The sequence below is a fragment of the Curcuma longa genome, chromosome 4 (assembly GCF_044706935.1).
Source record: "Curcuma longa cultivar G26 ecotype Majalengka, Jawa Barat chromosome 4, ITB_CL_G26_1.1, whole genome shotgun sequence".
Lineage (NCBI taxonomy): Eukaryota > Viridiplantae > Streptophyta > Magnoliopsida > Zingiberales > Zingiberaceae > Curcuma > Curcuma longa.
Window position 1 is genome coordinate 14,770,544 of NC_133864.1, and position 27,968 is coordinate 14,798,511.

Genomic DNA, 27,968 nt, shown 5'->3' on the forward strand with positions numbered 1-27,968 from the left:
CCTTGTCTTTGGGTGGCGTCGCCCTCGTTCCCATCCGTCGCGACGCGAGCACCGTCTTGTCCGGGCGACTCCTCATCATCTCATCCACATGATCCTGTAATTCTCGTCAGCCACATGATCTTGTAATTCTCGTCATCCATCTTCCTATTTAGCATGGTCTCTATTTGCGGCTTCGGTGGAAGCAGTTAGGCATGCCTCGACCATCTTCCGCAACACATTTTTGAGCCGCCATTAACATCCAGGCAAACGGTGTTAATTATTATTATAAAGGATAAGATGTAAGAACTCATATATATAAATGAAAAGGAATGTTTGTCATCACTAAATTATCACAGTTCGAATGTTTATTTCAATGTGGAACAGAGACTGTAGGCCTGATAATCCTAATCGGCCTTGAAATATTTCTGAATGCAAATCCTATACGATCAGCAATATCATGTATTAATCAGCAAACTATAAAAAGTAATTTATTCGAATACCAGAATCAAAATCGAGTAATGCGACAACATATTTGAAGTGTTTTTCAGCACACGATATCATTCATTAGTATTAACACTTGGAACAAGACGCAGTTTCATCTCCGTTGGACGTCTCCTCCTGAGCCACGTCGTAGGTCGCATGCACGCCGACGAGCACGTAGTACGCCAGCATCGCTGCCGTGCAGATCCCGAACCTTACGTACGCCTTGTAGCCCAGCGACCCCATCAAGAACACATTGGTCGCTATCGACAGCGACGGCAGCCAGGGCACCAGTGGCAACCGCCACAGCTTCGGCGTCCTCTGCTGCGGCACCAACAGCGCCAGCCCTAGAGTGCTCAGGAACCACAGCGGCACCGTGACAGCGAAACCGATCCACCCGTCCGGGTTCGTGTTCCAACACGCCGACACGGCGACGGACGAACCCACGATGGCCGCCAGGAAAAACGTCAGCTTGGCTAGGTGCGCCCTCGGCTGCTGTAGGGATTCCCTGTCGTAGTATCGCCTTACGAGCAGCGCAAGCGCCACGAGCGCGAAGATGAAGAGCGTGCTGATGGAGGAGACGCTGGCGAGGACGTCGAGGCTGGAAAAGAAGGCGATGACGGCGCTGGAGAGAGTGACTAGGAGAGTGGCGTAAACGGGCGTGCCGGTGCGCGGGTGCACGAGAGCAAAGTAGGGCGGGATCATGTGGGCGCGCGCGATTTGGGTGGTGTACCGCCCCTGCCCAAGCGCACCGACGAGCAACCCCGTGGTCATCCCCTTGAGCGCGCCTAGCGCCACCAAATATTTAGCCCACCGCATCCCCGCAGCCTCAAACGCCACCGCGTAGGCTGCATTGGGGTCGAGCTGGTCGTACCGCTGCATCATCACCAGCACGAGGGCCATCACGCAGTACACGATGGTGATGGCGGACATGGAGCCGACGAGGCCGAGGGGAATGTCGCGCGCTGGATTGCGGGTCTCCTCCGCCATGGTGGCCACCATGTCGAAGCCGGTGTACGCCCAGTAGACCACCGCTGCCGCCTGGAAGACTCCCTTGGCACCCATGGGAAAGAAAGGGGCGAGATTGGAAGGATCGGCGTGGGTGAATCCTGCGGCGATGATGAAGCCAATGACGGCCACACTGAGGAGGGAGGTGAGCCAGTTGAGGGTGGAGGTGCCGCGCGTGCCGAACATTGCGACGGTGGAGCAGGCGATGAGGACGACGACGGCGATCGGATCGAGGAGATCAAACCCGGCGGCGAGAGCCGGAACGTGGATGCGGAGGGCGTCGGGGTCGCGGCCGAGGAGGGTGGTGAAATAAGAGGTCCATGAGCGGGCTAGACCGGCGGCGCCCACGAGGGCCTCAAGGAGGATGTTGGCGGCGGCGAGGTAGGCGACAAATTCGCCGAGTTCGATGCGGAGGTAGGAGAAGGAGCCGCCAGCAGAGGGCACGTCAGAGGCGAACTCGGCGTAGACGAGGGAGGACAAAAGAGCAGAAGCGCCGGCGGCGGCATAGGCGAGAGGGATCGCGGGGCCGGCCGAGAAGCGAGCCTCCTGGCCAGTGAGGACGAAGATTCCAGTGCCAACGACGGCACCGAATCCGAGCCAGGCGAGGTCCCACCAGGTTAGGCAGCGGCGCAACTCGTGCTCGCTGCGGCGGGGAAGGGCGAGAAGCTCGGCGGCGTCGGTGGAGCGGTAAAGAAGGCGGCTGCGGAGGCGGAGCCCAGTGTGGGAGAGTGCCTGGCCATAGGCGGTCCAACTCCGGAAAGACGGCTCCGGAAAGAAATCTTCCTTGCTCCATCGCCAATAACTGCGTTCGCCGTCGCCGCTCGCCATGGAGACCGCGCCGTCTCTCCGACGCAATAATTAGGGTAAAGGAATCTGGAGTTGTGATCACAAACTGACCAGGTTTTTATTGTATTCCCAAATTGATTTAGTCCTCTCATTGTTTTCCGATTTTTATTTGATCTCCTAATAAAAATATTTAGCGAAGAAATGTTATTAATGAATCTGTTTAAAATTGAATTAGTAATTTCCAACTGGTTTAACGTATTAAATAAATACAAACTCGTATTAATTCACATGCCACTAAATACAAATTAAATTCACGTGTTATAAATAGAAAGTCTTATTAATTGGCCGGTTAATAAGATCGAATCAATTAAATGAATAAATGAATTGATAAAAAATTAATTAATTCAATTGAAAATATAAATAACTAAATTTGCAGATAGTTGAATCCACTAATTAATTATTAATTAAGTAGTAGGTTAATCAATCGAACAGCTAGTTTTTATCTTCGGGCATGAGCTATAAACATAAGTAACAAATTAGAAATTTTAAATTTTAGTCGACTGATAAATATAGTAGTTAAAGATTCTCGATCGCGTGGTTGCTTGATTGCCAGAGGTGGCGTATCGGCTGTTAGGACGGCGGCGATCGACACGACAAACCGAGCAAGGAAGGCCAGATTCGGATAAGTTTGATCGGTTCTAGAGCTTTGAGTTTCGGGAATTGGGAATGAACCTCAAATATCTCTTTGTACGCCCTCTTCGCTTCGGCCTTTCCACGCTGGAGTGATTCTCGGACTGGATCCCGTTTCTTGTAAGTTTCCACGGATGGAAACGTTTCTCCCCGTTTCGGAAACGGGGACGTCGATTTAAACGTCGTTTCCAAACAGCCTAGATAGGGAAAAAACCTTCTTAATTAACGATGGTATTAATAAAGCAACAGAATATGCAGTCTTAAATTATAAATTAACGATGATTTTTAGAATTGATTGTTAAATTAATGATGTAATTTAAAATCGATCTTTAATTAGTGATTGAATTTAAAATAAATCATTAATTAGTGATCAAATTTAAAATCAATCATTAAATTAGTGATGAATTTTAAAATCGATCATTAATTAGTGATGAATTTAAAATTGATAGTTAATTTAGTGACTGATCTATACCATTTGAAATTGACTGATATATCTAAAAATTTAAAAATTTTTGAATCAAAAATTCTAAGAATCCATTGATGATATTGATTATTAGTAATATTATTGTTATAGGTTTGTGATAAATTTAGAGGAAGATTAAAGAGAATTTCAAGAATATATTAATTTTGATTTGATAGTATAAATTGAGAATAATAAATTTTTGAATGGGTAGGATAAAAATTTAAACATAGAAATAAAGGAGTATGATTGGAATATGATATTTATTTTTTGGAATTATGAAAATGGAGTACTTAGTAATATTGAAACTTGTACATGGGTTCGGTAAAATATCATAAAATAAAGTTCGTATGAGTTTACCAAACTACCCCTATATATTTAAAATGGGAAATGGAAAATGGATAAATTCGTAACGTGACGCGGCGTTGTCAGAATTGATCCATTTTACACGTTTTTTTTTAAAAAAAAATTTTGATCTCTTACAAATTTGCGGATTGGAATAATCGTTTGTGAATTGAATTCGCATTAAACAACTTCAACAATACTTGGATCGAGTGATCGATCACTTGTCTCTAACAACAATGCTGCAACCCTTGGCTTTTTTTAGCACAAATTAATTGCTGACTTTCGGCGACAATATGTTACATCCACTTTAATTTGATGGCCGGATGCTTTTATATATTGTCTTTTCTTTTGAAAGAAAAACACTCAATTTGATTAAATGTTACAAGATTCGAAGTTGTTTTCCTCTACTTATCAGTCTTCTCTTTCTATTGAACCTGCACATTCCATTATAGAAGAGTCATTTCAATTCAATTCCTGACATACTTATATATAATCTCCTTTTCTCTTAATTCCCTTCAGCTCTCCTTCTCCACCCAGCCTGCTCTGCTTAATTAATTAAATAACACGAAAATAATTGGGAAGGGAATTCCAACTTTGAGCTCAAGTCCAAGCAAGTGCATTGCTAGCTTCTTAATTAACGTAACTGAGGACGATTATACATATGTGTTTCACTGTGTATAAATTAATTAAGGCAAAGGACGATTATATATATCTATATATATATAATGTGTTTATCAAATTAAGTATATATAATTACAAAAGAGCAAAGAGCTGCTAGCGTACGTGTCTTGACATTTTTTAGACGATACGAAGGATCGAATCATACTCTTAATTAATATAGAAAATCAATATCGTACGTCGAAGTAATTAAGCGGTAGAGTATCGATCATAACTTTACCAAAAGGAAGAAAATTAATATATATATATGCATGCACGCGCTCGATCGAGTAATCTTATTAAATCGATATCGATCGATATACATGGATAAGTCTCATCTTCATGTGATCAAATTGGCACAGTTTGATCGGTGAGTGCTGCGTAGAAGAGCTGGTTCCAAGTATCCGGAAGCCCCGCCACACACCAGTGACTGCAGTCGTTAGAGAAATCGACGCCATTGTACTTGGAAGGATGAGCATCCTTCCTAAGCTGAGAGAGATAACTAATGTCCAACAACTGCACCCGCTTCGCCTTCACCTGCAGCAACTCCTTCACTATCACCTGTTGCGGAATCGGACCTCCGGAGAAGCTCGACGGACTCGTTGGCTCAGTTTGGCCGGCGCAAGTGCGTCCTGCTTCTCCCCACTCTGCTCCACTGGTCGATATACATACATACATGGGCGAACCATCCGTACGTTAATTAACAACAACACGTACGGAGATGCTTAAGTATTAATTGCTACGTAAAATATATATAATTAATTAATTAAGCTATTCATTTATACTTGTAATGTGAAGGAGAGAGGCCTGTGAAGAAGAGGCGTTTGGTGGCAGGGTCGACTGTGGAGTCGACCCAGTCGGCCCAGGTTTGAAGTGCATGCGAGAAGGCCTCAGTCCTGTCCATGTCTTTCAGTATCTGTTGCCCATCTTGTATGTAATCCCATCTGTTTGCATGCGCGTACTACAAACGTCAGTATGTATATATGCATATAGAATTAATTATATTTTACACAGAGCATACTGAGCAGTGAACGCTGAGCCTCTATTTTCCAAAGTATTCTCAGAATATCTTTTATTGTTTGGCGATGGATCAAAGTACTTACGGTTGAGAGGCACCCTTGGTATACCACCAATGGCCGGTGTTGAAGACTAGGAGGTCAGCCGTGAGCCAGACGGAGCTACTGCTCATGGAGTTCAGTTTTAGCACGCGCCCAATCTCCTCTCTTACGATGTCGACCAAGTAGTGAGACAAGAAGTAGACCACCGTCACATTGTATTCCTGCACAAATATTTATTTATTTTTTTTAAAAGATCTTAATGAATTCATATATATAATGAATGCATGCCTGGAAGAGCTTACATTTAATTATACACTAATTAATCGTCATGTCGCTACCTGAAATGTTGCCGTGTGGGTACCAAAGCTATCTGTGGTGTAATTGTACGCGGCGTTGGGCACCGCCGCATGCACCATGCAGAGCAACGATATGTACTGATTCAGCGTCAGAGAGTCGCCGACGAGCATCACCTTCTTCCCTGCCCATCTCCTCAACAGATTCTCACCGTCAAACCTAGACATCATGGATCGACGATCAGGAATTATTCCTTTATTAGCGCAGAGAAAGAGATAGATTTAGAGATGGCGATGACTGACTTTGGGAGATCGCAGTCGGCCGGTTGCCACCGAAACTTGAGGTAGTCGCCGTCGGGTCGGCCGTAGCGCTTGCAGTCGAACTCCCGGCGATTGAAAGGGCAACTCGCCGAGTCGTAGAGCGGGTAGGAATCGTCGCGAACCCAGCTGCCTTTGTAGATGTCGCAGTTTTGGGCCAAGACGGCCCAAAAAGAGCACAATAACGCTGCCAGTGTGATTGCCGCAGTCATCGCCATGGCTCTAGATGCCCGTCGAGGAAGAAGATATGCAGGTTTTTGGATGATTTTGGAAGAGGATAGGATTATAAAACGGGAGATGTGGAGGGTGTGATTCAGAAAAGTCTTTATTGGTTTTTAATATAATTCCATATTTTCGAATTTACATGCCATAATAATCCCGATAAATTTTGCAGGAACGTTAATGCTACTTTACTTATCTTGCGAGATCGACATTAATTATATTTTTCTATATTATTAATTTTCACTCTCCAACGTATTGTTAACTTTTCATAATTTTCCTCCAGTAATAAATCACCATGAATTTACATTAATTTATTTAATTGCGCTTCAAATGCAAACTGAGTCAGACAAAAGATAAATAAATTCTCACAAAATAGATTAATTTTGCATGCTTAGTTTTGGAAAGAACATTGGCTGACAGACTTTCAAATAAACAATACGAATAGAATAATAGAAATGAGTAATATTCGAGAATAATCTCAATCTCCATGCATGCAATGCTCGCTGTTTTTGAAGAATTAATTATCTGCTCGATATATCGTAAGCCATATATATAGTTTGTTTTTGCTACTAATTAGTTTCTTTTGTTTTTTCATTCATCTGAGGATGTTGAAGCTCCTGCACATGAATGAAACTGGTGGTCATGAAAACCAATTAAGAATCAGTCGATAAGAACACATGATCTTGATTCTACAATGCAGTTCTTCCTTTGAATCGAACTAACTACTGCTTCAGCAATTTCAAATCAATTTACAAGCTAAGTATATATGTCTATTTAAGAGATAATAGGAGTCCAAATTTAGAGCTACTAAAATTTAAAATAAAAAATAACACACTCCAAAATAGGGCAAGGGCATCCTTCTCCCCAAAGTTTTGTCCCAAGCCCAATTTGTTTGGTTCGATCGAAACCATAGAATCTATCTGCCAGCACAAGGTGCATGACGTCACCTACGTGACACTTTCAGGAACAAATTATTAAAAATAAAACAAAGGAAAGTAAAAAGGTTATTTTTTAAATTAAAAAACAAAGAAAAGGTGTTTGGTGTGAAATAATTGCGGCAGCTTTTGTAAAGAAGGAATTAAAAGCATCAAGTCATCCAATCGATTCCACATATATATAATTATTGTTTACTTTAACCACTCATTCACCTCACCTCACCTCACCTTTTTGGAGTCGCTCGTATTTTACTTACCTAGTCGTAGCCACTCCGTTTGGACAATTTTGGATCTAAATTCTATAGGTATTTATTTTATTTGGATAGCAAAACTCCTATATTATATTATATTATATTATATGGTAATTCAGAAAAATGATATTTAGAAATATACAAATTTAGTAATAAAATAATAAAGAATCTCACGATATGCATTAAGGTCGCAAACAACTTCCCCATGAAATTTCATGGTCTTATTACTAATTTAGGATTTATTTGGATGGGGGAGTTATGATTTGCCCGTTTATTTTTAATTTATATATTTAATTTTTTAAATTAATTAATTTTAAAAATAATTGATTAAAATTATAAAAAAAATTTATTGATCATCAAAACAAATTTGAAAGTGCCACAATACTACATTAATAAATCCATCTTTATAAATATCTAACAATTCCTCAAACTCCAAATCAGCTCTATCTCCTATTATATCATCATTTATATTTAAATAAATTTTATACTTCAGTCCTCGTTTGATCTTTTGATACAAGTTATATTCTTCTAAATTATCAAATCGCTGCACCATAGTCGAGGAGGTGTTGAGGTCTTCAGGTCTGTCCTTCTGGTTTGGCTTTTGAGCCCTGCAATTAAATATGATTAAATTAGTACACGAAGGAATTTCTTTTATATATATATATATATATATTATCGTCTTTAATGACATTTAAAATCGCAATAAAATAATAAAAAAATGCAGGAATAGAAAATTGGACGGTTTGGGGGTGTAGTTACTCGCGGTGCGATGACCGATGATGCGGCGATGCTGCTTAGCTGGCAAGCTTCGCCTTCACTTAAATGGGCTTAGTTGGCAAGCCACCAGTCACATGGCCAGCTACGACTTTCCCGGGCTGTTAATTATACTAAAATACCCATAAAGTTTTCCTAAATGGCTTGCATGTTTTTCATGCAGGATCGATATTGTGAAAGAGGATATTTTCGGAATGTCATAATTTGTGGCGATCATTCGCCGTCACCGGAGGTGAACTTACCTTCGACTTGGGTTGGGTTGCTGCTGCTGCTTCTTCTTCTTCTTCTTCTTTGGGAGTAGAGAGACAAGCGACGGGGATTCTCGTGATGCATCAGGTGGAGTGAGTCGGGAACATTAAAGAGGTAAGAAGAGTGAGTTCTTCTCCTTTTTCGTCGTTTAGATCTCGAGATCTTGCTCTCATTTCTTCCATTTGATTCTTTCCTTTGCATCACTGAATCCCCATCTTCACAGTTAATTCTTTGTTTTCACGAAAAGCTGAGAAAATTTGACCGTTTGCTGTTCTTCCATGTCTTCATCCACTCATCCCCTTTCACGTCCCCAGATCCAGACGTCCCTGCTGCCTTCTCCTCTCGGCACCGACCAGGCCGCCTTGTAGTATCATCTTATCTGCAAAAGTTGCAATCTTTGGGGCTCCTGGAAGTTCGAGAACTGTAGCGAAAATGTCCGACCACGTCGGCGCCTCCGTCGTCGGCACTCAGAAGCTGCAGTCATTGGACTCCGTTTCGGATCGATTCCACTCAGCTCTAAGCGTAGAGGCTAACAAGCCAGATTTCAAGGACTTCCCCGTCGTGAGCTCTCATGCTTCGCACCACCCGACGCGTCCCACCGCCAGCGGCAACACTACCAGCAGTAGCAGCAGCTCCGGCTCCTCTATCTCGGTGTCGGGGAAGCCCTCTCCTCTCGCAGACTCCAAAAAATCCGATCTTAGCCTAGATGGCAAACGTTCTCACTCCGGTGAGCTCATCTTAGGGCCCAATGACCCAATTCCTGGTGCCATGGATACCAAGAGTTCCAAGCCCGGGCACCGTCGTTCCGGCTCTGTTCCACTTATCTACTCCGGTGGAAGCTTCTCGCCCAGCTTCAGCACCGGTTTTGGATCCGGTAGTAGTTCCTCCGCGAGCTCTCCGATCACTAATATTCTGCCAGCGGGGAACATATACCCATCGGGGAAGATTGGTAAGACGACTATGATGAACCGGAGTGGGGCGAGGACCGACACGCTAGGGTCTGGAACTGGGAATTATGGCCATGGGAATATAGTGAGGGGTGGTACCAGCGCTGCAAGCAGTGGGAAGTCGATGGAAGCGGCGGTTTGCAATGGCGTGGATCCGGCAGTGAGAAGGGCGATGCTAAGCGCTGATCCGGATGAGGTCAAATGCGTGGGCAATGAACAGTATCGCAAAGGGAACTTTGCGGAGGCTTTGAAACTCTATGATCAAGCAATTGCGTTGTGCCCAGATAGCGCAGTCTGCCGGAGCAACCGTGCTGCAGCGCTGACGAGCCTCCGGAGATTAGGGGAGGCTGTAAAGGAGTGTGAAGAGGCATTGGTTTTGGATCCGGCATTCGGGCGCGCACACCAGAGGCTGGCATCGTTGCTTATAAGGTTAGAACACTTTAAAATCAAGTTTGCAAATTGATTGCTACTAGTCCATAGTCTTATGCTGTGATATTGGTATTGCTGAATTGTAGATTATTCATTTCCTTGGAGCTAGTCGCGCATTATTGTTATTAACTATGACTAGTAATTTGTTTATGAATACTTCTATTACATAATTATTAGTTATAATTGAAGAACTATCTCAATTTTATCAAATTTTATCCTGATTGAAGAGCTTGCATCTTTTTTTTTTTTTATTCTAGAGTTGTCGTATGGTTTTTTGGCTGTTTATATTTGTTACTCGGAGTTGCAACAGCAATCCCAGTCCCATACTTCAATCATCTTGGTTGATCACAATTCTGAATTGCAAAAGAGATCATTTTGCAGAATTGTCAGCATTGAGCAGCTTCAAATAAATTACTTCCCATATATTTGTCTTACATTCTTCTGTTTTAACTCACAATATTGGTAGATAGCCTAGGAGTGTCATTAATTGCAGTCATTAAAACATATCCTTGTGTTGCTCAATAAGAAAAGAAAAAACAACAACATTGTTATTGCCATATATGAATGTTGCTGCCTGATGCGCTTATGATTAATTGAATTCCAGACGTACAGTCAACTGTCTGTTTTGTTTACTATGATTAGTAGATCACACTGCAACAAATATTGTTATCAGAAATAAAGAATTGCACTGGAAGCTCTTTATCATGTTATATGAACTCAAGAATTTGAGAAGAAAAAGAACTTGCAGTTTTTTTGTGCTCAATCTCTTTTAGCTTTTAAATTTCATTATTCTTTCTTTTCTCATTGTGATAAATGATGTGCCATCCGGATTTCTAGTAAATATGATGAGCAAATCTTTAATGATAGCGAGTAGCTTCAGATAAATTAGGCTTGAGAGATACTGGAATATGCATTCTTCTGAATAAACTTCTTATTTTGGTTGACAGCTTAGGACAAGTTGAGAACGCTAGGAAACATCTCTTGTTGGCTGGCCCACAGCCTGATCCTGTTGAATTTAGGAAGCTTCAAGCAGTGGAAAGGCATTTGGACATGTGTGCAGAAGCCCGGAAGGCTGGAGATTGGAAGAGTGCACTTAAGGAGAGTGATGCTGCCTTCACTGAAGGAGCAAATGCTTCTTCATTGGTAAATTCATACTAGCACTTAATTTCATTTGGATGTCTTATTAATGTTACTATAAGAGTATACAATAATGTATTCATATAACACCCACAATTGCAGGTAATGGCTTCAAAAGCTGAAGCCCATCTCCGACTTCATCAACTTGAGGAAGCTGATATGGTCATTTCCAATGTATTCAAACTTGATAGTGTATATTCACCATCCTCAAATACTAAGTTTTTTGGTATGCTGGCAAATTCATACTTGTATGTCGTCAGTGCTCAAGTGGACATGGCTCGAGGAAGGTGAACTCAAAGTGTTATACTGAATATCAAGGTAGTTTTCAATATTTTTATGTTCATTGAAAATGTGTAATGAATAATTTTCAGGTTTGAAAGTGCTGTTACTGCTGCTCAAAAAGCAAGGCAAATTGATCCCAGAAACGTGGAGATATATACATTATTGAACAACACAAGAGCTGTATCTCGAGCACGAGCATTAGGCAATGAACTCTTTAACTCAGGAAAATTTGCAGAAGCAAGCTTAGCTTACGGGGAAGGACTCAAGTATGACCCTGCAAATCCTGTTCTTTATTGCAACCGAGCTGCTTGCCGTTCCAAACTCAGACAATGGGAAAAGACTGTTGAGGATTGCAACAAAGCTCTCAGTATTCAAGCCAACTACACAAAAGCCCTTCTTAGACGTGCTGCCTCATATTCAGAGGTGATATGATTCCTTTCTATTTATATCCTGATGTCAAAGAATATATTATATGACCTCCAAGTCCTATTGATGTTTTTGTCAATCTTTGTGGTGGTTAGCTTGAGAGATGGAGTGAAGCTGTTAGAGACTATGAGGCTCTCAGGGAGCAGCTTCCTGGTGATATTGAGGTTGCAGAAGCCCTCTTTCATGCTCAAGTCGGACTAAAAACCTCTCGCGGGGAGGAAATCTCAAATATGAAATTCGGCGGGGAGGTCGAGGAAATTATAGGATTTGAGCACTTCCAGCAAGCCATCAGTTTGCCCGGTGAGATTATACTTCCACCTACTACTTTCTTAAACTTGATGCCATTTCTGTTATTCTAAACTACTTGCGAACTCAAGAACTATTATTAACTCGGCATATCTTGAGATCCATCTCGAGGAGAACTGCTAGGCTGCTTTTGATTTCCTCCTGATGGACGCGGTAATAGAGTTCTAAAGACAGTCAAAACCTCAGCCATATATATATAATGTTTAGAGCTTTTTGCTCCTTCTTACCTCTTAAGCTATCTCATTAATCTCTTATTCTAAAATTTGACCTTCAAATTTTCATATTCTTCCATGAGTTTTATTTGCTCTCTATGTTTCGTCACGCTCACTGAATCCATTGACATAAAACTGAATCTGTTTAGGAGTTTCTGTCGTCTACTTCATGGTGGCGCTCAACCACAACTGCAACCAGATCACCCCATTCGTCGATACGTTGTGCAAAAGATTTCCATCTGTAAACTTTCTGAAGGTAACCAACCAGCTTTTCCTTCAATTTCTCTGCGTGCACACTGGATTTTTGGGTACATAAACTCGTGCTCTGACTTTAGGTCGATGCGAGCACAGTGCCAGTCATCGCCAAGGCTGAGAACGTAAGGACTTTCCCAACGTTCAAGATCTACAAGAGCGGGACCAAAGTGAAGGAGATGATCTGCCCCAGCCACCAGGTATTGGAGTACTCCATAAGGCAGTACAGTTCATAGCTGACGAAGCAAAATTGTTTCCTCAATTCGATGAGAAATCTCAGAAAGTGCCAACATCAATCAATTTATCATGTTGGAACAGCATGCCAGAGAGAAGCAAACATGAATAGGCAGGCTGCAGCAAGAATCCAATCATTTTCTGTCTTTTTTTTTCTTTCTTTCTTTGTCCATACTGTGTTATTTGTTCCTCATTTCCATTAATATTTTTTCCCCTCGAGAGGTTTCATTTCAACATTTACCAAAACATTTTTTTGTTTTTATTTCATTCGAATATACTGAGACTTTCATGATGTGCTGCTGGGCAGAGAGCATAGAGTTAATTAAATAGGAGAAGGAACAGATTCCCATTAAGGCATTAACTATGTGATTAGCTCGTCTTTCGGTAGTTTATTTATATATGATATTGTGACACTTTAGTTACAAATCTAGCAAATAAAAAAGACAAGACTAAAAGTGGGATGCGATCCACGTCGCAAAGTGGCGTCGCGTTGAGTGCTTGCGGATTGCAATCCCTGAAGCAGTTAAAACTTAAAAAGGTCAACAGGATGCTAAAGTCTTTTTTTTTCTTGAACAAATATCAAGAAAACTTCCTTTTATCAAAATTAAAAAGAACCTTTTTTTTAAAAAAATATGAATTTTGATCTTGTAAAATCCAAATCTATATTACATTTTAAAAAAATATTTTGCAAATTCAAATATTCTAAAAAATTTCTATAAAAGTGTGAATTTATATATACATGGTGATGTCTTTGCTCACTATCCTTAACTCCTATTGTGTATATATATATTTTAATGATTATACCTCCGGCAGTTGGCTCAGTGAAGACATGGAAGTGACTTGTGAGTGGCACGTGGCTCATGGTCTCCCCATATTTTTCCTTGAAAAAATATATATAAAAAACCATTCAATTCCTTTTTATTAGATGTCCATATTCATGAAATAAAATCTTTCAAAGTCAATGAGAATATGAGAATAATATTTATCCAGTACCACAACCTCCCCCCCTCTTCCTTTCCCTTTCCCTGCAAAACCCAAAAAGATATTAAAAATTATATTTTTGTAAAACAAAATATGCAGTATATTATTTTTTAAAACATTTTTTCTTCCTTCTATTAATATGAAATAGATGAACATGAAAGTGGAAAGGCATTTTGACAATAATGAAAATTTCAGGAGAATTTTGTTTATTTATTTATTTATTTTTTAAAAAAACTGAATTAAGAATTTATATTTATACCTTTGATGCAGAAGAAGTGAGGGAAATGGAGGCAGATGATCTCGGCCCGACAAGGCCCACATTGTAAACCATGGTGCCATTGGGCTCAAAAAGCCCATAATTGCGCTCCGATGTTGGGCCGGGCTTCATGTCCTCGTTAAAGAGGGCGAAGAGGTATACCTCCAACCTCTGCTCCGGCCGCAGCGGCGTCCCCTCTCCCCTCATCTGCTGGCCGAGCAGGTTCCTGTTGTACGCCCTCGCGTTCTCCACAGTCGCCCCGACCTCGTCGGCGTCACCCTTCGACGGCCACCCCGTCTCCGACACCCGCACGTCCACCCCGCCGCATCCCATTCGCGCCGCCGCCATCGCCACGGCGTCCACCTGCGCGTACAGCATGTTGTCGTAGCGAAGACCGGTGTAGGGGTCGACCGTGCCGGCGTTGGGATTGGCCAGCACGTAGTCCAACGACACTGCCGCCGGGTCGTCCTTGTAGGCGAAGTACGGGTAGGCGTTGATCCAAAACGGAGCCCCCGTCGCCGCCAGGAACTGTAGGAACGGCAGCATGAGTCCAGATAGCTCCGGTTTGAACGCGCCCATCGACGGAGGGTACGAGGTGGCGAGCACCGCCAAGGAGTTCGCGGTCGACACGTGGATGGAGGCGTCGAGGCCGAGCTCGGCGAGGGCGGAGTGGAGGGCGAGCATGGCGGGGACGAGGTTGGACATCAGAGCCGGGTCGTCGCCGGTGAATACCTCATTTCCGACGGCGATGCCGGTGATTCTGGTGGTGGGGACGAAGGGGCGCACGTTGGTGGTCAGCCACTGGAGGGCCTGCCGCGGGTCGGCGAGCAGCGCGACGGCGTCGTTGGGGACGGTGACGATGAGCTCGATGCCAGTACCGACGAAGGCGGCGAGGACGCGGGGGTTCACGTCGTAAATCCTAATTTTGCTGATCCTAAGCGAGGTAAGCAGGCCGCGGACTTGCTCCGGCGAGGGGAGGTTGTCAGCGACTTGGCCGTAGTTGATGCCGAGAGCAGAGCAAAGCTGGAAATGGGAAAAATCTGCAACAAGACCCAAACTTTCTTGATCCATCGATATCACGTACGATCACATTTTGGGAGAAATGGAGGAAGAGTCATGCGAACCTGTACGCAAAAGATTGAACAGAAGGAGCATTGTTACTATCTTCGTGTTGAGTTGCAAACTGGAGACGGCCATGGAGACAGAAAGGGAAGAAAAGGGAGAGGACGAAGAAGAAGAGGAGGGCTTAAAAGAGAGTAAGATGGGGACTAATCTGTTTCCAATTCCTTTCTTTGCTTGCATCATGGGATTTCAGAAGAGAGTTGATTGAGCTCGAGGATTCGCTCAGCGTTACCTTGCCTTGCCTTGTCTTGCACAAATTGATCGAAGAGGATTTTATATGGAATCTAATTGGAGGTTTTCTATAGTGCTGGACTTGTGCCAGGGCTACTTTTAGTATCTTTACAACGACGCCATATTGTGTGTCCTGTCCTGTTCTTTGCAGAATAAGATTTGGCCCTCGCCCTGATTACTTTGCACCAAAGAAATGAAATCAAGATAAACATGATCTTGAGGTTTCTTCGTCGAGACGAACATTACATGGCCTCCAAGACAAGATTACTGTTTCCCTACTGTTCACCATTCCAGGTTTTATCATCTTATCTGAAATTATTTCATTCAATTCGTACAAGTTAAGAAGAAGACGACGACGACGATCAAGAAGAAGAAGAGAAGAGTGTATGCGTTGACTTTTTTTAAAGTCAGAAGCTTTGGATTGTCATTCAGTTTGACTGCATGCGACTATGAGGTCCAGTGGATACCAGTGACCACGCTACGGAGCAGTACGTGCAAATGGACTGGTGCGAATCTCGACGACATTCCGGCGGCGAGAGCAGCCTTCGTCCTTTTGTCAAACGATGAGCATGGTCTGCTACGCAAAGATACGCATGGCTATGTGTGTCCAATAAATGTATGCTATTGCTATCATTATAGCGATTCAACTTGAGCCAAAATGATGATGGCTTAATATATATTCTAGTCGGCATGCGTGTCGCCATGGTAATTTATAGATTTGATTTCCATAAGCAATCATGAAGCATTCTGCAAAAGATTGACGAGTGCATTATTAATCACTAGAATCTTTCTTTTATCAGCATCCATCCATTAACGTTAAGTCCATCATGATCGAGAATTTGAATTCTTTTTTGGTGCACTAAAATTAGCATCTAATCACCATTATATTCTCTCTCGATCGCAATTCATTGTCTATTCTAAAGGAGAGAAGGAAAATCACTTTGTGGCGCGCAGTGTCAGATGACGTGGAAGGGGACGAAAGGTAGGAAAAGGTGACGCATTGAGGATGTGGCGAGGAGGGCAAAGCGGCGGCTTTTCAGACCGGGCCCAACTCGGCCGCTCCGGTCCAATTTGGTCGACAAGGCATAATTTATGCGATCTTGTACAAAAATACACACACAATAACCATAAATCTTTTATAAAGTTTATATAGACAAAGTGAGCGAATTACAGAGAAGGTGTGAAAAGAAAGTTGAAACTCGTCCTAAGATTTCTCTTCATCTGATTCTGATTGGTGAGAGCTCAGTCCATTCGTAACATCGGCTAAGTATTCTTCAACTGAAAAAGAAACAAAGTACTCGAGGAGGATCATTAAACATTAGCAACGAGTTATTAGTCTTTGCAGCGCATAAAGAGAAGAAACTTTGGGAAAAGGTGCTAAAGTTACCTATATCTTCCTCTTCTGGGGAGTCCAGCAAGATGTCTGAATCCGATGGCAAGAACGGAGAACCATCATAGTCTCCCAAAGCTCCAAGATCTTGTATGGACCAAACCAGATGATTGATTGATTGTGTTAATGAACATTTAGTAAAGAATCATTTGTGAAAAGAACTATCCAGTAATCAAGCACTTGTGCAGCAGTCAGTTACTTGAGTCTTTATCTTTGATTGAACTATTAATGTATCCGTCTCCTATACTTTTATAATTGCATCAACTAGAGTTTTAATTTCTCTGGTCTCTCGCACAGGACATCTTCAATTCTAATTGATCTTCTAAACTATGGGTGTTGATGATCGATGAACAGTTTGAAGATCTATTACTACTCCTTCCAGTTTTTAGCATATATATGCCTCAGTTAGCAAGCAAACAAGAATATGGGCATTGTGTTCTAGGATTGCATTTGTGTTTGCTTCCTAATCCTACTGAAAAAATGCTGTTCATATCAACGATCAATTTTTTTGGCCAAAGATATAATCATATATCTGAAAGTCTAAGAGCAAAATCACCTGCTATATTTGTCAAGTCCATGGTCGATTCAGACAGACTGAAATTCCAAAACTGTCCTAATGATCGCATTGTATCTCTTGACTGCTCCACACCATCTGAACTTAGTTGCAGTTCTGCATTTGCCACATCAGACAGAAAGGTTGAATCGGCATTTATGCCTGTTCCAGATATCTCAGGAGTGAAAGGAAAATGAGCGCTTGATGTTGCTGCAGGTGCAGGGCTCACAACCATCTCGGACATGGAAGAAATGGCACCAGATGGAGGCGTCGCATGAACCACTTCAGTTGTGCCGCTGCCAATCATAAATGATTAAATAGACAATGTTTCATCAAACAAAGAACAAGCAAAAGGATAAATTGAATTATTCTACAAGTTCTGATTAATCTCAGTTAAACTACTACAGATAAAGATAAGTTGGAAATCATAGAGGAGGAGTGTTCATAACAAGTCTCATTCTGAACGAACAAGGGAGAAACAAAACATCCTTCACAGACAGAACGTCTCCCTCCTACTTTGCATAAGACAAATGATAGAGACAAAAAACATGTTGCCACTCTAGAAGAAGAAAAGGAGTCGATCCGGATCTCTTCCTATGTGAAAAGGTAAACCATATCTCACTATTTTAAAATATTCATAGGGGAAAATAATTTCTTACTTGGTCCCAGAATTGACGTGGCTGGGATGAAAAGTTCCAGGTGCAGGAATAACATTGACTGCATGGCAGCTGGAGATTCCACAAGCCATTAGGTCATGGGGCTGACCTGTAACTGGCATTGGGATTGGGTGCTGAGGAAGAATAGGATATCCCATAGGCAAATTGACTGCACTGCAAATGAGTGTTAATTAAGCTTTGTGTTCTACAAAAGCAATTTGGCAGAGGGAAAGAAAGAGCAATTCATCTTAGTCTTATCATTCGGGGGAAGGCAACACGAATCTTGTCCTTCTATTGAATTCTATCCAAAGCTATACAAACACATTAACTAGTGTTCTATTTGATCTTCTTCCTCTAAACCTCTTATTTTTATTCTGTTTGTCTAACTATAAATTATATCGATCGTCTTCAAACATGTTTACACCATTATAACTTATTTCCTTTTATTTTATCATATTGTAGAACCACCCTACCTGCTCCTAGATAGTAGTGTTATGTTAGTTATGTTTCATTACTGCTACTACCGATCCATATATAAAGTACATCAGATTATAACACAACCTTATACACAATCTATATCTTTAGTATTTCTTAATTCTTGAATAATAAATCTTAGTTGACCATTAGTCATTTACAGATCATATATGTATCCTTCCTGGAAAGAGAAAAGAATGAGTATCCATATGATCTTGATATTTGTGGAGTGAAAAAGACATACTAGATCTGCACGAACCTCCTGTAACATCCATAAACGGTTTGTTTTTGATAATAGATATCTAAAACTCTTATAAATTTGTTGGCATTCATTTGTTTTAACATTTCTCATAGCATTTTTTTACTTATTATCCAAACTACATTTTAGTTATGCTTGACTTATATCTTTGGCTTACAATGTTTCTCCATTCTTCTATCTTTGAATTTAATCTAATTACTCGCTATCAGTTGGCACAATATTGCAACGAGAGTTCAAAGGAATCAACAAAATAAATTACCAGGCGTAGGGCGAATCCCATTTTGAATAGGAGCCAATGGAATCTTAGACTGGACAGGATACTTCATCAGATGGTACTGGTGCTCAAGCAAATGATTGAACAGAATGATCTGCTTCTTCAGTTTCAGTCTTATATAATAGGCTCTGAAAAATTCCGAGTTTTCTTCTTCCAATTTCTGCCATACTGAAAAAACATAAAGCTAAGAATAAGATATCATTAGTAGTCTACAATCAAGGCATATGGTTATGAGTATTATTATTCACAGGCCAAGAATTACAAACCGGTTACATCAATTTATAACAAATTTTAAGATTGGAGGTTTAAAATGCATACCGAGCGTTGTGAAACTAGGTTCTATCCTAGCACGATTAGACAATATGCGGACCACCTCCCCTCTGTTCATATACATTTGTAGACATCGTTCAATCAAGTTTTGCACCTGCAAAATAAGTGAATGAGATAGGAAATAAGCCATGGACAGCCAATGACTCTCTGTGTTCATGCTATCTTTGCAGAATGTTCAATGTCATCACGACGAACCAGCAATGAGCAGCCTCACCAGTTCAATGTCATCACGACGAACCTTTCTACTGTTACTGCTCGCATTGGACGCTGAACCAGAATCTTCTATAGGAGCTTCAACAAGTGGAGCATGTTGATAGTCACCTAGTAAATCATGCGAAGCTTCAGGCGATGGCTGTCCTTCTATACGATGGAGATCCTGTAGAAAATTCCCTTGAGAAATTTCTAAAGATCAAAATAAGCTAAAATGGCAAGGTATCCTCAGGGATACAATCTGAAAGAAATCTTAATCTTACATAACTAGTCTCAGACAGCGCATCTGAAGCAAGGTACAAAGGTGGCTAAGATGTTGTTCGAGTCTTAGCAATACAGTTGAGAACTGACTTATTGAAGAAAAAACACATGTAAGATCATTTCTTAATCCTAGCTAGACTTGCTGCTTTACATATCGACAATTTTGAATACGGCCATGGTTCCATTATGGTCTTATCCTTTTCTTTCACCTGTCATATTGTAATCCGTAGCATTCCATTTTTAACAAGTTCATGCAATAAACTTAATTTATTTCTACAGCAATGATTGTTGTTTTGTCGGGCAGAGGTGTTGCGATTGTGGTCATCCGTTCATATGAAAACAACTACTAAAGGAAAGTGAAACTATTTAACTGTGCCACTGTGAGATTTTGTCAAGTTTAGAAAGTTTTCACCTGCGAAGTTTGCATTTCAGCTCAGCCAGAGCATGCTAATGAAGCTTAACTCGTGTGACTTAAAAGGATTGAAGGATAGACTGAGAATTGTTACTGCCCTGGAGATTCAGTATTTATCATGCTCTGTAGCTACTGCCTGTAAAGCAATATGAATAAGGTCTCAGTAAGGCTGCTGCAAAATAGATGACGCGACGCAAGAAGGTAAAAGGACATTGATCCTATCTGCTGCCAAAATAAATAAGTAAATCAAATTTACAAAAGATGTTAAACATAAATGTCCAAAACCAGTTGTCAAAGACTTATTGTCATACGGAACTCAAAAAAAAAAAAAAGTCAAGAAAACCAGCTTAACACAAGAAATTTTTGCTAGAGACAAATCTTGAGAATTTTATGTATTATGACATTATCACATGAAGACAACTAAAGTTTATACAAAGATTACTGTAGGAAATTACAAATCCAGAAGGATGATGTTGCAGTAACAGGGAGTTAAAGATAACACCATTAAACCAGCTACTTCATCGGGTGTTATTATCCCTGAAAAGCATGTGGTTTACAAACATTTGGCTATCGATGTCTCCATTATCTCCTAAAAGTCTTCCCCTTGAGAAGAATCATGAGAGCAATATACGACCATACAACTATTCCCAATAACAATTATGTGTTAAAAACAATAGGTTGATAAGCACAATGAAGGATATTTCATTTCCAGAATACACTGTGTCAAGCAACGATTACTTCTTCTTCTTCTTCAGTTCTCTACTGTGCAGACGATTCCTGGTAACTGAGCTAAAAAACCGCATGCAAATTGCAAGAAAGAAATTTAAAACAAATAATTTACATCTCAGGCATCAATGAACAGCTTAACTATACAACCAACAAAAAGATGAATCTTCATCTACATATTAAGATATTTTTTGTTGGCTTCTAACAGTTCTAATCGAAAATCATAAAACATGGTACTAAAGTTGACAGTACGAAGGGAGAGGCGAGAACAAAATAAGGGATTCAAACACACTACACCATCCGAAATATGTAGGAAGCACGACGTTTCATTGAATGGTTTTCAGCTATATATATGCGATGTAAAAAAAAAAAGCAGAAAATAATAATTTTCGATTTGCAGCTCAAGAACGCAGATTGGAAACACAGCAACGGAGGAAACTCACCATTAAACAAAGCGGTTAAGGAAAGAATTAAGATGAGAGATGGGAAAATTTTTTAAGAGTTTATGGAGCTGGATCTCCTCTCTCCCCAACCAACCGCGGAGGCAGAGTGGTAAAGCGACGGATAGAAGATCTCCCTGTTATACCACTTGAGCAACGACGTACATAGATTTCCTTACGAGGACATATTTACCTTGGACGACCATGAAACGCTGTCGTGGGGACACGAACACGGGCAAGGTCCAATAAACCATCTCAGATTTCATGATTTCACAATCATGGGGGACTGATGTTTGAGCCTGTTTCAAATTGATTTTCATTCAGTCGAATAGGAATAGGGAGAAAAACGAACTATTTAATAAATAAATGACCACAAACTAATTTTTTTCCCAGGTGAATGAAACCTTAATGTGCAATAATACTACTGGAGTTTTGAAGGGTATGATTCTTATAGGACCAACATCAAATAAAAACATTAGACTACAAATAGAGACTAGATGACTAGTCTGGATTAAAATTAATCTCAATTAAATTAGAAAAACTAATAGTTGCTTTCCAAGGAACACACTCAACCACCGGACAACTGGTTGCTCAAATTTCATTCAGTGATTCAGCCCCACCAGCAACCAGTTGAGACACATCGTCGGGGAATTAACAAAGGGCAACGCCACCGACGAACAGCATTACAACCAAAAACAAGAAAATGGTCCACAAAATAGAGACTCAAATGCTCCTCTCTACAATATAATCAATTAATACTGTCAGAGAAGTTTAACAGTGCAGTAATTTAGTCTATTTTTGGAATAAATCAAACGTTTTTATCTACTTTTTAAAAATGCTCTAGCAAAGTTTACCCTAATCCACTAAAATCACTTAACGGAATGACTGACGATATAGCAAAGACACTGTTTCATTAACCACCATGTTATCATTAAGTCACTTTTCAAACTCTGGGAAGCCTTTGAAAACTCTAATGGAGTGGAGTGCACAATGATATAGACGATCTTTAAGTTGGGGTCAACGTAGAGATGTGGTGCTTCTTGGACAAACATATGAGGCTGCCAAGCACTTAACTTTTTGAATAGGATGTTTTTCCTGGTTGGACTCGATCGATGTAGCAATCTATATATCCTTTTGCAATTGGAATTGACATGAGATATAATGAAGGCAAATGAAAGCTGTTATTTTACTGTATGTTTGGATCTTAGAAATTTCTTGAATGCAGCAATACCACAGAAAAAGGATTGGATATAACTAACTGTATCTCCTCCGATCCATGCGGTAGAAGGTATGTTGACGCCTAATCTTTAAACTATGCAAGATACCATGATATGTCATGAAAAAAAAACTAAATTCTGTTCCGTGTGTTCTGGAACAGTTTGTCCTAAAAAATACTAAATTAAACATGATATGAATCTCGTGAGATGTCTTAAGAATCTGTAAGATAATAACTCTTAGTGATCCAGTTTTTACAGATGTTGCAGGAAGATGGACAATGGCTTCTACCACCACATCATATCCTATTTATCGCACAAATGAAGTCGAGGAGAACTATCAGATATTTGAATATCCTATTAGAAACCATTTTTAAGTTAATCGGGAGCTTGGTCTTCAGTTCTGAAATGAGAAGGTTATAGAATCCGTGCAATATAAGCTTCAATATTGCGTGTTATCTTAAAAATGGAAACTTGCAACGCCATTGTTCTTCTAACTCCTAATTATACCGCTAACGAAAAATTCAATCTTGGGAAGCGAAACATCACCAACGTTGTTAAAGTAGAGATCCTCCTTAATCTATTACCTTTTAAGCTGATGAAAGAGACGAGTTTGAGGTGGTCAGCATGTGGCTGTCCAATCCAGAGACCAGAGCTCAAAGGAACATGAATGAATTATTAAATTTCTCGTGACAGACAACTCTCTGATGGATGACACTACTGAAGGCGAACACATGGGCCTTGTGAATCATCCCTCCCCTCGTATTCACGGTAGATCGTAGTCCGGATTTCGATTGGACCACATGAAAATGGAAACAAATCGACAAAAAAAATAATGGTAAAGAAAGAACCTGCGCCAGCACTGACATGATGACGAGCAATAGTTCCAAGTGCGAAGCCTGTTTGATTCTGCGAAATCTGCAAACATCAAGAAGCGAACAAATTAGATTAAGTTGATTGACTGCTAAACCGTACTTTAAAAGCGCGACGCGAGAGATCGGAGATGGGAGAAGGGGAATGGAAAGGCCAAAACCTGATATGGGGAAATGAGATCAAAGTACAATTATAAATTCAATAAAATTATTCACTTTCACTTTTTTGAACTTCATTTGCATAATTAATAGTTCAGTTCAATGAACATTCGAATGCATTTTTTTTTTACTACAAACACATAAAAGCGAATAGTTTTCAGTAAAATTATTCATTTCTTAATAAATCAAAAATGAAAAGTGCTATAATAAAAGTAGTGATAAAGAATAATAACCAAAACAAAGACAATTTGTTTCAGTGAAAGTTGATGAGAATTTACTACTCTTTGGTGATGTTCATGTCTCCGTCTTTTCTGGTCAAGACATAGTCTCAATCACATCACATTTGGATGCACCTCCAAGAAGAGATCGTCCAAGTTTCTCAAGACTTGCCTGCTGGTCTTCCTCTTGGTGACAAAACTGTGCAGCTCCATTAGAATGACAGAAAAGATTTTGTACCTGAAAAGTTCAGATTCGAAAACTATAATTTGACGACGAGGGCAGATTTCTAATGTTAATTTGTGAATCTATAAAAGCAGATAAAAACCATACTACTTTGATCCCACACAGACTTCCGAGTTTTAAAGGGAGAAAAAAACAAACTCAGCTAATCATCTTTATTCCAGAAATCAGAGAATGTGAAATGAAGTAGAGTGGGAGTAGTGCCCATGTTACTTGACAGAGTTTAAAGATATGGGGACAAAAGGGGAATCAAAAGCTAAAGAAGAAGAATCCAAGACCTACATAATTGGTGACACCATTACTATACCATGCCAAAAGTAATGAGTTCAGAATCCTACGGATCCAACATGAGTCTTTTTCCTTGATAGACCTGATCGAGCATAAACTTCGAGTTCGAGTTTTGTGTTGGATTTTGCTTGTTAGAGCCTGTGTTCGGAAGCACAGCTTGCTCTCTTCAGCATGTGATAGGTTGGTTTCAGTGGAGCACTGCTTTGGAGGTGGCATATCAGTAGTTCACGAGCTCTTGTCATGGCATGCATGCGTTAGAGTGCTTTCTTGTGACAGCTTTTGGCCGTCAGCTATAAACTTTGATTGATCGCTTTCAGGTCACTTTGTTACAGCCTTCAGCATAAGACATGAAACTTCCAGTTTGCTGAGTTATCACCATTCGCCGACCTTGGTTGTATGTCTGTCTATTCATGGATGCCCGGGCAGAGCCAATAATTCCCAGTACCGCAGTACGGTTAACGCAGAGTTCATCTCCAATCAACTTGAGAATAGCAGAGAAGACACTTGCTCATCCTATTGAAACTAGTTTCAGCCATGCAGAATGATTCATCTTCATGGAAGCACGAACCTCTTCCCTGCTCTGACACTAACCAACACAAGGTTTCATAATTGCTCGATTGTTAATTGTTAAATAGGTGGAGAAAGGGAGGCTGCATGGGCATTATATGCACAAAACTTGGCCATGTTACCATTAAATTCAAAAGATGAATAAAGTAAACAGTGGGAAAGAAAAGGAGATTCCTACGAAGTCAGAGGGACAATAGATTAATATCTAAAGCATTCTCTAAAGTGGTGGTAAGTACCTTTTCTGCTGCTGTTGGAGGCCAAATATAGTAGCACCGCCAGAGACATTGCGTTGCTTGCTTCGGAGCTTTCTGCTCGGAATCAATAACCTCTCTCTTCTCCTCGACACCTCTTTAGATTTCCTTTCTCTGGATTCTTTCTCTCGGAGCCTCAAATCTTAGCATGTAGAAAGCTCACCTTGGAGCCCTCTTCTTGGACGCCTCTGTTTCAAGTCATCATTGCTTTGTAGCGTTTTGGCCCAAAGCTCTTGACTTTAGCTCCTTTGCAAATCTTCAAGCTGCTCAAAACTACAGTTCTTTTTTATTCGACCACCTCTCGGAACCTATACTCGCAGTATATATATATATTTATAAAAGATGGTTCCTTTTCAAGTGTGGATTGGAGTGGTGGTGGCGCTGCTCCCTCTCCTGCTTCAATGCGGCTTGGCGGTGACAGAGGTGTCGTGCGCCGATGTGGTGCCGATGAAGTTGCGGCGGGAGGTGATATCGATCACCGACTTTGGGGCGGTGGGTGACGGGAAGACGCTTAATACTTGGCCTTTCAAGAAGGCTATTTACAGGATTCAGCACATGAGGAAGAGGGGTGGGACGCTGCTCTACATTCCCCCTGGTGTTTGGCTCACAGGAAGCTTCAGCTTAACCAGCCACATGACCCTTTACTTAGCCCGAGGTGCGCTCATCAAGTCTACACAGGTGATGCTCCTTGTAACATTTTAGGCTAATGTCCCCAACTAAGCAATTCGATCAAAGATTTTCAGACATATCAACTTGTTTACATGCAAGTTGAAAAAAAGCAGGAAAATGCATAATTGCAGGTAGAACTAGTGTTAAGAGTGCAACACTTAAAACAAACTACCACACCAATCAGTCTACTTTTATGAGACACTTGTTAGTCGACATCAATTAGTATGCCAGAAAGAAAGGTTGAAGAACTCTTGACATGTGCAGGACACAAGGAATTGGCCTTTGGTAGATCCTCTGCCATCATATGGAAGAGGGAGGGAGCTCCCTGGCAAGAGATATATGAGTTTTATTCAAGGAGATGGCATTAGTGATGTGATCATAACAGGTAAACTGCAACCAAGTTCCCCTAGCTATGTTGTTCGATTTGTTATAATATTTTGCGGGATCTACCTAATGATTGATATTATGTTTTTCCATTGTTCCTCATATTTGCTTTTCTTTAAACAGGTGAGAATGGCACAATTGATGGCCAAGGTGAAGTTTGGTGGAATATGTGGAGAAAGGGATCTCTGCACCACACAAGACCAAACCTCCTAGAGTTCAAGAATTCTAGAGATATTTTAATTTCTAACACAGTCTTTCAAAATTCTCCATTTTGGAGTATCCATCCTGTTTATTGCAGGTGACTCCAAATCTTTCCCTGTTCTTTTTAACCTCCTTTTAAGATGTGCTGCTGTAATTTGTTATTACATATCTTATTTTAATAGAGAAAAACACCTAACAGTTTACAAACATATCTTATTTGCAATGAGAAAATTAAGGAAGATTCACACACATATCCTTATTTTTCTCCATGTTTCTAACTCTATATTTGTTGTGCAGCAATGTGGTGATAAAGTACGTGACAGTGTTGGCTCCATATGACTCTCCTAATACCGATGGCATAGATCCAGGTAACCATCTTCCTGATGATACTATTTATTTTGCTATTTTGCTTCTCATTATATTAGAATTTCTATACCTACAGCACTCGTAGAAATTTCCTTTAGTTTCATATCAGATCTATGACAGTTTAAGACCTCACTAATAAGACTTCAATTTTTAAAAAACTTAGATTCCAGCTCAAATGTCTGCATTGAGGATGCCCACATTACGACAGGAGATGATTTGGTGGCCATAAAGAGTGGCTGGGACGAATATGGAATTGCTTATGGTCGTCCGAGCTCAGGCATCACAATCCGAAGGCTCACTGGATCTTCACCTTTTTCTGGCATTGCAATAGGAAGTGAGACCTCAGGTGGGGTGAACAATATCTTGGTGGAGAACATAAACCTCTATAACACTGGATTTGGGATCCATATAAAGACTAATGTTGGAAGGGGAGGGTACATAAGGAATGTGACTGTGATAAATGTAAGCATGAACAAGGTGCGTCAGGCCATTAGAATTGCCGGAGATGCCGGTGACCACCCTGATGAGTACTTCAACCGGTATGCAGTCCCGACAGTCGATGGAGTGACCATCAAGAATGTGTTGGGAGTGGACATACAACAGCCTGGATCAATAGAAGGCATTAGGGGCTCACCCTTCACTCGGGTATGCCTCTCCAATGTCAAGCTTTGGGGTGTGCGCCCACACTATGGGTCATGGAGGTGCACAGACGTAAGTGGAGCAGCACTTGGTGTTCAGCCATGGCCATGCTCAGAGCTCACTAACACAGTTACTGCAGGGTTTTGCTCAAGTGCTTTATGAATGTGTTGATTCTTTGGTGGTTTCTCCTGAGTTGGGATGTATGAGCTAGCTCAAATTAGTACCCATGCATGTTTTTATTTTTGCCTCTCTTTTTTTTCTCTCCCTCTCTCTTGCTTCTTCAGTTTATGTTATTATCTGGCTCTTGGAGATGCAGTTCTTCGTGTTTAAAGAAATGATAGGATATTTCCTTTTAATTTCAATGACCAACCCAATACAATACTACTCATATTCATCTGGGATTGACATTAACGTCTTGGATTATTAAGATAAACAATAAGATATCCAACTTCGTCAATAGTTTCAAATGTTAACTAGAGGTTTATGAACACTATTCATCTAATGACAGTTTTGACACAGCCAGAGATTCAGAATAATATTAGGGATATCTAATGGCTGAAGCAGGTCCTTTACATTCATCTATTTGCTACTACT

At 40.8% G+C, this 27,968-nt stretch overlaps 6 protein-coding genes across 8 annotated transcripts; 2 read left to right on the forward strand and 4 right to left on the reverse strand.

The window, feature by feature from the left end:
• Nucleotides 1–320: 320 nt before the first annotated feature.
• On the reverse strand, nucleotides 321–2,317 carry LOC141827511 (cationic amino acid transporter 5-like). The gene has a single exon (XM_074714775.1). It carries the CDS (start codon nucleotides 2,293–2,295, stop codon nucleotides 550–552), a length of 1,746 nt encoding a protein of 581 aa, XP_074570876.1. The 5' UTR covers nucleotides 2,296–2,317; the 3' UTR covers nucleotides 321–549.
• Nucleotides 2,318–4,753: 2,436 nt separating this feature from the next.
• Nucleotides 4,754–6,292, reverse strand: LOC141827144 (protein trichome birefringence-like 38). Its single transcript, XM_074714399.1, has 5 exons — nucleotides 6,060–6,292; nucleotides 5,802–5,976; nucleotides 5,509–5,684; nucleotides 5,191–5,349; nucleotides 4,754–5,060 (listed from the first exon to the last, which is right to left on the reverse strand). The coding sequence occupies exons 1-5, from the start codon at nucleotides 6,290–6,292 to the stop codon at nucleotides 4,754–4,756; spliced, it is 1,050 nt and encodes a 349-aa protein (XP_074570500.1).
• A 2,270-nt stretch (nucleotides 6,293–8,562) lies between these two features.
• On the forward strand, nucleotides 8,563–13,007 carry LOC141827668 (inactive TPR repeat-containing thioredoxin TTL3-like). Its single transcript, XM_074714969.1, has 8 exons — nucleotides 8,563–8,619; nucleotides 8,820–9,881; nucleotides 10,829–11,024; nucleotides 11,121–11,305; nucleotides 11,390–11,723; nucleotides 11,822–12,026; nucleotides 12,394–12,500; nucleotides 12,580–13,007. The coding sequence occupies exons 2-8, from the start codon at nucleotides 8,938–8,940 to the stop codon at nucleotides 12,730–12,732; spliced, it is 2,124 nt and encodes a 707-aa protein (XP_074571070.1). The 5' UTR covers nucleotides 8,563–8,619; nucleotides 8,820–8,937; the 3' UTR covers nucleotides 12,733–13,007.
• A 658-nt stretch (nucleotides 13,008–13,665) lies between these two features.
• LOC141827669 (glucan endo-1,3-beta-glucosidase 11-like) lies at nucleotides 13,666–15,272 on the reverse strand. 2 transcript variants are annotated; one of them, XM_074714971.1, is made up of 3 exons: nucleotides 15,092–15,272; nucleotides 13,972–15,007; nucleotides 13,666–13,765 (listed from the first exon to the last, which is right to left on the reverse strand). In XM_074714971.1, the coding sequence occupies exons 1-3, from the start codon at nucleotides 15,270–15,272 to the stop codon at nucleotides 13,666–13,668; spliced, it is 1,317 nt and encodes a 438-aa protein (XP_074571072.1). The 2 variants fall into 2 exon arrangements, with proteins under 2 accessions (XP_074571072.1, XP_074571073.1); XM_074714972.1 differs by lacking the exon at nucleotides 13,666–13,765 and having other exon boundaries at nucleotides 13,965–15,007; nucleotides 15,092–15,164.
• Nucleotides 15,273–16,494: 1,222 nt separating this feature from the next.
• On the reverse strand, nucleotides 16,495–21,465 carry LOC141827546 (uncharacterized). Of its 2 annotated transcripts, none has more exons than XM_074714816.1 (9): nucleotides 21,309–21,465; nucleotides 20,140–20,275; nucleotides 19,495–19,632; nucleotides 19,245–19,350; nucleotides 18,912–19,094; nucleotides 17,923–18,088; nucleotides 17,267–17,559; nucleotides 16,708–16,797; nucleotides 16,495–16,598 (listed from the first exon to the last, which is right to left on the reverse strand). In XM_074714816.1, exons 2-9 carry the CDS (start codon nucleotides 20,152–20,154, stop codon nucleotides 16,525–16,527), a joined length of 1,065 nt encoding a protein of 354 aa, XP_074570917.1. In that variant the 5' UTR covers nucleotides 20,155–20,275; nucleotides 21,309–21,465; the 3' UTR covers nucleotides 16,495–16,524. The 2 variants fall into 2 exon arrangements, with proteins under 2 accessions (XP_074570917.1, XP_074570916.1); XM_074714815.1 differs by having other exon boundaries at nucleotides 19,471–19,632.
• Nucleotides 21,466–25,433: 3,968 nt separating this feature from the next.
• On the forward strand, nucleotides 25,434–27,536 carry LOC141827701 (putative polygalacturonase). The gene is made up of 5 exons (XM_074715016.1): nucleotides 25,434–25,793; nucleotides 26,049–26,169; nucleotides 26,292–26,466; nucleotides 26,667–26,737; nucleotides 26,899–27,536. The coding sequence occupies exons 1-5, from the start codon at nucleotides 25,458–25,460 to the stop codon at nucleotides 27,534–27,536; spliced, it is 1,341 nt and encodes a 446-aa protein (XP_074571117.1). The 5' UTR covers nucleotides 25,434–25,457.
• Nucleotides 27,537–27,968: the final 432 nt, after the last annotated feature.